Consider the following 10,130-nt stretch of genomic DNA (forward strand, 5'->3'; position numbering starts at 1 on the left):
TCCTAGCTCCAGGACACGAGCATGATGGTTTTGTATTGGTTTAGTCGACGCTGGCTTTCAGTGTACAGCTATGGCACCACGGGGCTGTAGTGGTGCGGTTGGTGCGTGAAGAGAAGATCGGGAACGCCAAGGATTTTCGCCTCAGTGCGTGGCAAGGTGTTGTTGGCGGCCCACCTGTCTTAGAGGAGAAACTGGCGAGGAGGAACCACCTTCAGAGAATGTGTGCGCTGTGAACACAACTCAAACTCAAACAGGAAATACATCATCACAGTTTCCTGGGGAAGGTGCAGGAGGACCGGCGCCCGTCCCTCACTGGGATTGGATGATTCCCATCAGCTTGGACACCTCGGAAGGACGTGATTAGGTGGGGGGCGGAGGGAGCGGTAAATGCCAGAGGTGGTCCGGAGGGACGGGAGAGGAGGAGGACCCTCTGACAGGCCAGCAACACCCATTTCCTGAAAAGGAGGCAGGAGGCTCTACTTCCCCCTCTACCCCCCTCCCCTTAACCCCTAACCCCCCCCCCCCCCCCCTCCCTTTTTCATTACCTTCCTCCTTGTCTGTTATCCCACCCGGCCTCCACCATTCGCCCCTCCCTCGCCACGGCTGTCCTCCCCCCCCGCCCCCGCCCCCACCCCACCTCCTCCCACCCCCACTCCACCTCCTCCCACCCCCACTCCACCTCCTCCCACCCCCACTCCCCTCACCATTCCCACTCTCACCCTCACCCGCACCACACGACGCACCATCCCCCTCCTCCTGCCATGACCACCACCGCCCGAGAGCACCTGCTGGTGGTGCGCCGGCGCAGCCCCCACATGCGCTACACGCTCAGCCCCGAGAACCTCCGCACCCTCTCCGTCCAGGGTGGAGGCAGTGGTGGTGGTGGAGTAGGAGGGGGGCTGGGAGGCGGGGGGGCTGGAGGTTCCCGCTCGGGCACAGGTGACACCGCACCCGCACCCCTGGGTCTGCAGCGGGCCAACAGTGACACGGACCTGGTGACGTCGGAGAGCCGCTCCTCGCTGACGGCATCCACCTTCCAGTTCACGCTGGGCCGAGGCCAGAACCTGGTCATCTCCTGGGACATCAAGGAGGAAGTGGACGCCACCGACTGGATCGGGCTGTACCAAATCGGTGGGTGGGGGAGACAGCAGCAGCAACCCTGTGTGTTTCAGATCCAATGTTACAGTGAACAGTAACCAGATCACCGATTTACCATTTTGAGGTTGGGGGGACTGTAATGCTTGTGTCGTGGAGTGTGACTTCAGTGTCCATATTTTAGTCGAGGGGGCACTTATAGCTGATTATCATTACAGTATTATTATTATAATTACAGTATAATTTCCCTGGCCACTGCTCTATAAGATAGAGTACAAAATACAATTATCAGCTGAAAGACCAATTTGCTTTCACTGACTAAAACGCCAAGTGTCATTCTTGGTAATTATCTAAGACCAGAGGCTTTGATTGACAGCCTGTTAGGGGCTGTCAGGAGATGGTTGGATGGGGAGGAAGCTGCCCAGTTGGGAGGACATAAGTGAGAGTGATATAATGGGACAGGTGTTTTAAATGAGGAGAGACTTGTTAATGGGCTCTTCATTTACACTGATATTTCTGGACCAAGGTCCATTTTGTTACCGCCCAGAGTGCTTAAAAGGGGCGCGGGGGGAGAGGTAGAGGGGGTTAGAGATGGATCTCCATTTTGACGCTTGGTGGAGCTGAAAACAGCCAGGCTGTGACCTATGAAGCTGTCAGCGTGTGTGTGTGTGTGTGTGTGCGCGCGCGTGTGTGTGTGTGTGTGTGTGGGGGGGGGGGGTGTGTGGGGGGGGAGGTGTCTGGGTGAAAGAGAAAGAGGGAAAGAGGGAACAAGAGGGACAGAGAGAAGGAGAGAGAAGTGAAAGAAAGAAAAAGAGCTGAGTCAGCTGTGCATTGGTGCGGAGACACTGTGTCATTGGCTGCCTTTTATCTCTCTCTCCCTCTCTTTACTCAATCCCTCTCTTTCACTCTCACACTGTCCCCACTCCCTCCCTCGCTATTGCTCTCATTCACTCACTCACTCACTCACTCACTCACTCACAGTGAAGGTCATCCCTAATTACTTAGCCCTGTTGCTAGGCCCTGAGTACTTACGATTCCCATAGCCACAATGAAAGGCGTGTGTGTGTGTGTGTGTGTGTGTGTGTGTGTGTCTGTGTCTGTGTGTGTGTGTGTGTCTGTGTGTGTGTCTGTGTCTGTGTGTGTCTGTGTGTGTGTGTGTGTGAGTGAGTGAGAGAGGGATACAGAGAGAGTAAAGTTGGGAATAGGAGGAGTCAAGCAGGGCTACAAACAATAACAAATCTGATTTATGTTACCGTTAGTTTATGTTTCCGTTGTCCTGCAGGGCTGACTAGGCAGGATGCAGTGGAGTAGCCATGGTAAAAATAGTCCCTCAAACCGGACTCTGAGACACAGAGCCAGCTGTCTCGCTCATATTTTACCTTCACTTAGCCAAGAATCTATGACTTTGGATGTGAGCCTACTGACTGGCATGCAACAAACAAACCACAGAGTGTCAAATTTCCGTGACGGGAATGTGCTTTCTATGGCAGCGAAACTTGTGTAATGTAACTTGACTTTGTTTGTTTATTTGGTGTACTGATAAACACCAATTTAATCCTAGAAGAAGCGTAGGTGGTGTACTTTGCCACCAGCCCAGTCTTTCCAGTGTTACTTTACTAAATTGAAGAAAGTCTGAGGTTTCTGGCTTCTATCGCCACATTTTTTTGTATGTTGGAGGTAGAACAGTGCTTTTGCTTGACAACATCAGGATTTCTTGTGTTGAACTCTACAAAGTAGGCCTTCAGCTCAAGTAGAGTGGATCGGATGGGGATGTTTTTTTTTTGTGTGAAATGCGAGGATGTACAGTAAGAGGATGGATCCAATAACACGGCAGTCATGTAGCCAACCACCATCACTTAAACTACTAGTACTACTACCCCTGCTATTATTGGTATCTGAAGGTTCCTCTAGTAGTGGGGCCTTTAGCCAAACAGGGCAGTGACACGCTGCCTATGGAGAGTGATTTCCACAGAAAGCCAATCCATCCTCATACTTGAGGCAGCTCCTCATTGATCCCGGCAGGGAGGGGTAAGTCCTGAGACAGGCTCTCCAGAGACCGTTCACCTCCACCCACCCTGCTATAATCCAAAGCCTGCGTTCCTAGCCCCTTATTGATCCCTGAGGTCGGACTGGGATTCCTTTACTGGCAGCTGGGCTCCATCTGTCCCGTGAGGCTTTCTGGAGGCGCTGATAGATGACCCCTTATGGCTGATGACTTGCCATTCAGCACGTGGGCCAGAAATGCTCTCCACCGCTGGTTGTTAATTAATTAAAGTAAGCTTATATGATGGGACCTGATGGATGTGTGTGTGTGTGTGTGTGTGTGTGTGAGTGTGGGAGTGTGTGTGTGTGGTGGTGTGTGTGGTTGTGTGTGAGTGAGGTGGATGGTTACATTGAAGAGGTAACTTACACTTGGAATTATTGTCTGCCGGGTAATGTTGGTATGTGTGTGTATGTAAGTGTGTGTGAGCTGCTTGTGTGTGTGTGGGAGGCTTGTGTTTTTGTCTGTATTCAGTTGGTGTTGGCATGATCCTGGAAGCCAAAAAGATGATTATTTAGGTGCCTGCTTGTGTGTGTGTGTGTGTGTGTGTGTGTGTGTGTGTGAGAGAGAGAGAGAAATAGTGATGGAGAGAAAGTAAGTGTTACGGTCCTAGGTTGGCATTTTCTAAGTTTCATGATTTGGGATGTTTGTTTACTTTGCTTGGTTAGCTATGTGCTCCTACTGTTTATTAACTGAACCATGCGCTTTTGTTGCCCTATCTCTACCGCCGCCACTGTTTCTTGTGTAACACATCCCCTTTGTTACTCACTGGCTCTTTATTTTATGCTATCACTGGTCCCAACTGCCTCTTCTTGCCTTGTGGTCTGTGTATTTTCTTTAGTTCATTGTTTGTCAGTGTTCATGTTTTGGTTTCACGCAGTCTTGCTGCACCATTCCTGTTGGTACCTACCAGGCAGTAAGTAAAGATTCCCCCTTTGTGTTTAAATGTTTGTCTACATGTCATGCATTTGGGTCCAGCTCTTCTACAGCAGCATGACAGATTGACAGACCATAAATCATGGACCCAGCCGAGAAGCTAATGGACCATCTGCCTGTTTCAGGGACTCATTTTGGCAGTGGGCAGAGAGAAACGTTTCTTGGCAAGGAACATGCCTTTTTAAAAATGTACTTGCCACCATTTAGAGGCGAGACCCCACGTTCACCCAGGAGATTGCCTTTGCCTGGTGGGAGCTGTTTTCCCACCATGTTATATCCAGGTCGGTTACTCCTGCCCCGTCTTCCTCAGCCGCTCTTCCTGTCCTGCCTGTCCCCAGTCGGCTAGCACCTGGCCTGCTAGCCCCCTGCATAGTAGAGCTCCTGAGTCGGCTAGCACCTGGCCTGCTAGCCCCCTGCATAGTAGAGCTCCTGAGTCGGCTAGCCCCTGGTCTGTTAGCTCCTTGACGGATCCAGTTCCCGAGTTGGCTAGCCTCCGGCCGGCACCCCAGGTGGTTAGCCTGGGCCAGCTTCGCCTTCAGCCAGCTTCTCAGTCTGCTAGCCTAATGCCTACTGAGACCCAGTCAACCTCCCAGACTGCAAGTGGCCAGCCAGACAGCTTTTAGCCTGATACATCAGTGCTCCAGGTTACCACTCTCTCAAGCCCAGCAGATCCTGACACAGGGACGTCAGCTCTGGATCAGGATGCCGTGGGTCTCACTACACCGGAGAATTTTTGCAGCAGGGCTCCCAGCCTTAGTTTTCAGTCACTAGTGCCTGCCCCTCTTTTTCCATTTCCATTTCCATTTCGGGGGAACTCAGCTAGCTTTCAGAAGGTTCCCCAGAAGAAAGCGTGGCTCTAAACAATGTTGTGCCCCTCAGTGGCCTAGCACTCTGGGCCATCAGCAGCCGAGTATTTTGGAGGTCCCGCTGCCCAGCGTTTTGGAGGCCCCGCTCTCGATGTCTTGCCTGTACCAGAGTTGGCCGACACCCTCACTGTTTATGAGTCTGTTTGTTTGCAAATCAACTGACGCACTGTCCCTGAGATGGTTCCTGTTTTCATGTTGGTTCCTGATCCTGAGTTGGCCTGTTTCAGAGTTGGTTCCAGATTTTGCCGATGCCATGTATGTTCCTGGGTCGGCTGATGCCCAGCTTGTTCCTGAGTCTGTTCATCCGTCGATCCTGCCTTGGTTCCCGAGGGTCTCTGCATTCGTCTGTCAGTCCTGCCTCCTGGTCGTCGTCCTGTCTGGCTCCCGGAGGAGTTTTGTCTTCAGCATCTGCTCCACATGTCTGCCCTGCCTCCAGGCCATCCTCTTAAGCATCCCCGGCCCCGCCTGTCTGCTCTTCTTCCAGGGTGTCCCTCTAAGTGGCCCCCTCTGTCATTCCTTCCTCTGAGTCATCCTCCTGAGCAGCCCTGTCTGTCAGTGCCACTGGGTCGTCCTCCTGAACACCCTACCCCACCCCACTCGCCTACCTTTTGTTTCTTGTGTCACTGTTCACAACCTCTTTGTGTTACTTCCTGTTTCCTTAATTTATTGAACTATGGTCCTACTTTTCTATTGTTAGTATGGTGTATTTAAGCCCTTGTGTTCTTTTTCATCTGTCAATGCTCTTAGGTTAGGTTTGCGCTGTCTCACTGCACTTGCCCCGTTTGTACCTGCCTGTGAAAAAGAAAAGCTGACCCCCTTTGTTTCAAAGTTTGCCTATGTGTTGTAAATTTGGGTCCAGCTCTACTGCAGCAGTGTGTTTGTGTGTTTGTGTGTGTGTGTGTGTGCGCGCCTTGGGAAATGCTGGTCCCCAGGGCCCCACTGTCCTGATTGATTTGGCTACTCTGTCCTGTGACATGCCGCGGTGAGTTGTGGCTTGTTGCTGCGGCGTCCGTACAGATGAGCGTTGTCACTCTTTTACGTAGGGTTAAATCAGGGGCTGTGAATCACAGAGGACAAGGCTCGTGACAATCACAATATCAACAGAAAAATCCCCTTTTCATCTCTCACCCCAACCAAGGTTGGGAGAAACCTGGGCGTGATGATTGATGACCAGCTATCCTTCTCTGACCATGTTGTGTTTGTGTCTAGGTTGTGCTGCTTTGCACTGTACAACATATAAAACAATCGTGCCCTTCCTGACTCAGTATGTCACCCATCGTTTGGCACAGGCCATGGCTTTGTCTCGCCTTGACCACTGCAATGCCCCTCTTGCGGGTTTCCCAGCATGCACAGTTCAAATCTTTATCCAGAATATGGCGGCGCGTCTTGTTTTTCGATCAACCCAAAAGGGCACGTCACTCCACTGTTCATCGACCTCCACTAGCTGCCCATGGCCGCTCGGATCGAATTCAGGGCACCATTGCTTGCCTACAGAGTGACTTCTAGGTCTGCACCCATCTGCTTGAACTCAGTCATACAGGCTTATGCTCCTTCTTGTCCACTGTGATCATCCGTGTTTACATCCCTACACACAAGGCATTCTCAGTCCAGACTGTTGTCATTTGCAGTGACCTGATGGTGAAACGATTTACTAAATTCTATCTGGGCAGGGGAGTCCCTCTCTGATAGAGAAATGCGAATGTGAACGTGTCTTCAAAAATCTCCTGAAGGCTCATCTGTTCTGAGATCACCTCCTCTCCTAACACCTCTAACACACCCTGACATGCCTAACTTACTCACACCTACTGTGCACTTCTTTATCTGATCTCCTTACACATTGTCTTATTGAATAGATTTAGGACTTTTCATACAGGAAATGAAGCTCAAAGTGCTTTACATACCAACAAAAAATACAAAATAAGAAATAATAAACCACACAACAATTAACATAGATAAACCACTCAATCCAAGGGCCATAAATAGGGAAGATCACATAAGTTAAACTATTTAGCTAACAAGAGCAATCCGAGATTTCTGACCTCCAGCAAGGGTTGACGTTGATAGTAAAGCAAGATCAATCCGGATCATCCTGAAATTGTAATGGGGATGTCCCAGGACCAAGATCCACCTCTTGTGAAAATTTCAGAAAGATCCGCCCAGTAGTTTCTGAGAAATCTTGTCCACAGACAGACGGACAAATAAATAAATTAACGGACCCGATCGCATAACCTCCTTGCTGGAGGTAATAATATGTTTTAAGTTGCAGTTTAAAAATACCCTCTGAGCTCACCTCTAATGCTTTTTAGGTACAGTGTCCCAAAGTTTAAATGCGTACTGGATGAAAGCTGCTACCTTCTTGACTTTCGGAATGTTTAACATATTTGCTGTAGAGGACCTAAGGGGCGCGTGAAGGGACATAAAACAACAGGGACTCAGTGATGGAAGTGATGTGACACGCAGAAGGACTTTAAAGTCTATTCTAAGCGATGCAAAGAGCCAGTGCAGTTTAGCTAGAACAGAAGCAACTTGCCCACTCTTCTGTATTGTTTTCATTAAAAGTCTAGCAGCTGACTTCTGCATTAGCTGTAGTTTCCTATTTTACTTTTATGGAAGGCAAGTAAACAGAGCACTACAGTAGTCCATTCTTCTTATACGGCAATATTGTTTAGATCAGCTTGCTTATGTGTGATTTGAGACTTAAATCAGGGTCTAAATGAATTACACTCAAACTTGTTACTTCCACTTTATTTTGATGACCCAGATTTCTTAGCCTCTTAGAAAGTGCATCTTATTAAGCTTTAGGGACAACTTAGACTATTTCTGTCTAGTCTTCATTGAATTAAAAAAAAAAATGAAATGCATTTATTAATTTTGGAAAAATAAGTGGCCGGGGAGCTCAAGGCATGCATGTTATTTGACTCATGCATCATCATCAGCAGAGCTATATGGAAGGTATTATTGTGTTTTCTAATGATATTAATTACAGTAACAGACTGTATATAATAAGAAAATAAGGCTACCAAAACCGCTTTCTTGTGCAACAACACAAGCTACGACATATTTCATGTTCTCAAAGGATAATATAAATGGTGTATGCAGTAGGTGCGTCTTCTGTATCATTCGTGACAAAAACAGAAAAAGACAACTTTTTGAAGTCTGGTAGTGAGTGTTTAGCACACCTGGACAGGAAGACTGGTGTTGTCATGCACTTATTGCCAAGGTCTCTTTTATCAGCCCCTTGCAGTGCCATCTAGTTGTTGCCGTGCAGTTTATTCAAAATGATATCTATGCAAAGGTTCCTCTGCATATACTTAGACAGGCTTAAAACAGAGTGTTAATTGCAGGATAAAATAATGTAAAGCTCTTCGTATTGTTAATGCTGAGGAATGTATAATTCACAAGATGCCTTTCTCAGTTTAGCACAGGCTCGTTGGAGCTTGTTAACACTCACCTCGATCATCTCACGGGACTTCTTCAGACGTTCTTTCTGTAGCTGTTAATGCTCTGCAACTTCATAGTAGTTAGGAACGAACATTCAGACTCAGGCTAGTCCTGTAAGAAAGTCAAAATGCATCTTTAGTTATGAACAACATTTTCAGACTCCGTCTAGTCCTCTAAGAAAGTCAAAATGCATCTTTCGTTGAATAATAATAATAAAGCTTTATTTGTATAGCACCTTTCATACAAAAAATGCAGCTCAAAGGCCCTCTCAGAACGCTCTGATGGATTGGGTTCAACAGCCACTTATTTGGATGAGGTCCTGGCAGGGGGGTGAAGGAAGTCAAGCGGTCTTGGCTTCAGGCCTTTCTCTTGATCGACCCGTGGACTGTAAAACAGAGGGCGCCTGTTTGGCACTGCCAGAAAGCCAATATTTACCACCTTGAGAAAAATAGATGAGGTGCCATGGCATTTCCTTTAGCCCTGATTTGTTGGCTTCAGTTGCAGGTGGGGTTTGTGCGAGGTTTCTCTGGTTTTCTGACTGAAATTGTCTCCTTTATAGCAGACATGTATTTAAGCAGTAGGATGACAGACCATTTGTAGCATGTCACTATAGAATAAAACTAATAAAATACTTAGTAACTTATTACAGAGGTTGTGGTCAAAGTGTGTTTAGTAAGTGAAATTATTTTCCCAGGCACCAAAGTAAGCACTTAGCATTTGTTCTAATGTAGAACAAGGTGTTCCATAAAATGCCTTAGTAGGGCTATCTAGTTATTATGCAGACTAGCATGACTCTAGTTGCATTCTCCTGCAGGGAAGAGCCTTTCATTATTCAACCCAAGGGCTCAGCAGCCAGATGTTTTAACATGGTTTACTGACATTCTCGACACGCAGTGAGTGCTCCATTGCCCGCTTATTTAAAAAAAAAAACAATGTAATTACCTGTTTCCAACGTGGGTGGCTCCCTTGGCATAATGTAAAGAGGCTGAATACCCACAGATTTGCAGGGACTTCCTATAGTGTGTGAGTGTAATGTGTTGACGATCAGTTTTTCATCATGTATTGCATTACTGGATCATGTTTTCATGTTAAGTGAATCATTTTTGTCTGAGTTCTTTTGGGGGTATACATTCTCTGTCTTCCATAGTGTGCCATGATCAGTAGCATATTATTGTTCTTGTTGCTATAGCGAAGGCCTTAAAGCAACCTGTCAGCAACTCCCCACGCCCAGCCTTACATGACCATCAAGAGAGCTAATTCACTTATCATCCCATGATATGGAACACTTGTTGGCTAAAATCTGGCTTTGTCATGATTTTAAGGCTACCTCCTGTTGGTGCACCAATGCTATATCATGTTACCTAGGAGCTTAAGTGTTCTCACTTATTGTGTGTATAAATTATGCATTCAAATGACTAATGCAGGCCCCATCCTCAGTGCTCTCCTGCCATAATGGCTTATTTGCTGGATTCAGTTTCCTTTATAGAGCTTTATAGAAACATATCAGAGGAAGGTGGAGGCAGTCTCTCTCTCTCTCGCTCTCTCTCTCTCTCTCTCTCTCTGACTGTCTCTGTCTGTCTCTCTCGCTATCTCTCTCATGTGTGTTTGTGTGTGTGTGTGTGTGTGTGTGTGTGGGGGTGGGTGAGTGTGTGTGTGGGTGAGAGAGATAAACCTGAGTGGAGTTAATGGACTGATCAAAGTGGAACACACAATTACCCCCCCCCCCCCCCCCCACACACACACACACACAC

At 47.7% G+C, this 10,130-nt stretch overlaps 1 protein-coding gene across 2 annotated transcripts in view; it reads left to right on the plus strand.

Moving 5' to 3' along the window:
- Positions 1-761: 761 nt before the first annotated feature.
- The window catches only part of hecw2b (HECT, C2 and WW domain containing E3 ubiquitin protein ligase 2b), a gene marked incomplete at its 5' end in the record, with an annotated part of 39,544 nt that continues 30,175 nt past the window's right edge, over positions 762-10,130 (plus strand). For both annotated transcript variants that reach the window (XM_080835984.1, XM_080835985.1), the window contains one exon: positions 762-1,131. In XM_080835984.1, the coding sequence (XP_080692110.1) occupies positions 762-1,131 (370 nt within the window). The remainder of the gene's footprint in view (positions 1,132-10,130) is intronic.

Source organism: Sprattus sprattus, assembly GCF_963457725.1.
Source record: "Sprattus sprattus genome assembly, chromosome: 3".
In the NCBI taxonomy this organism is placed as follows: Eukaryota; Metazoa; Chordata; class Actinopteri; order Clupeiformes; family Clupeidae; genus Sprattus; species Sprattus sprattus.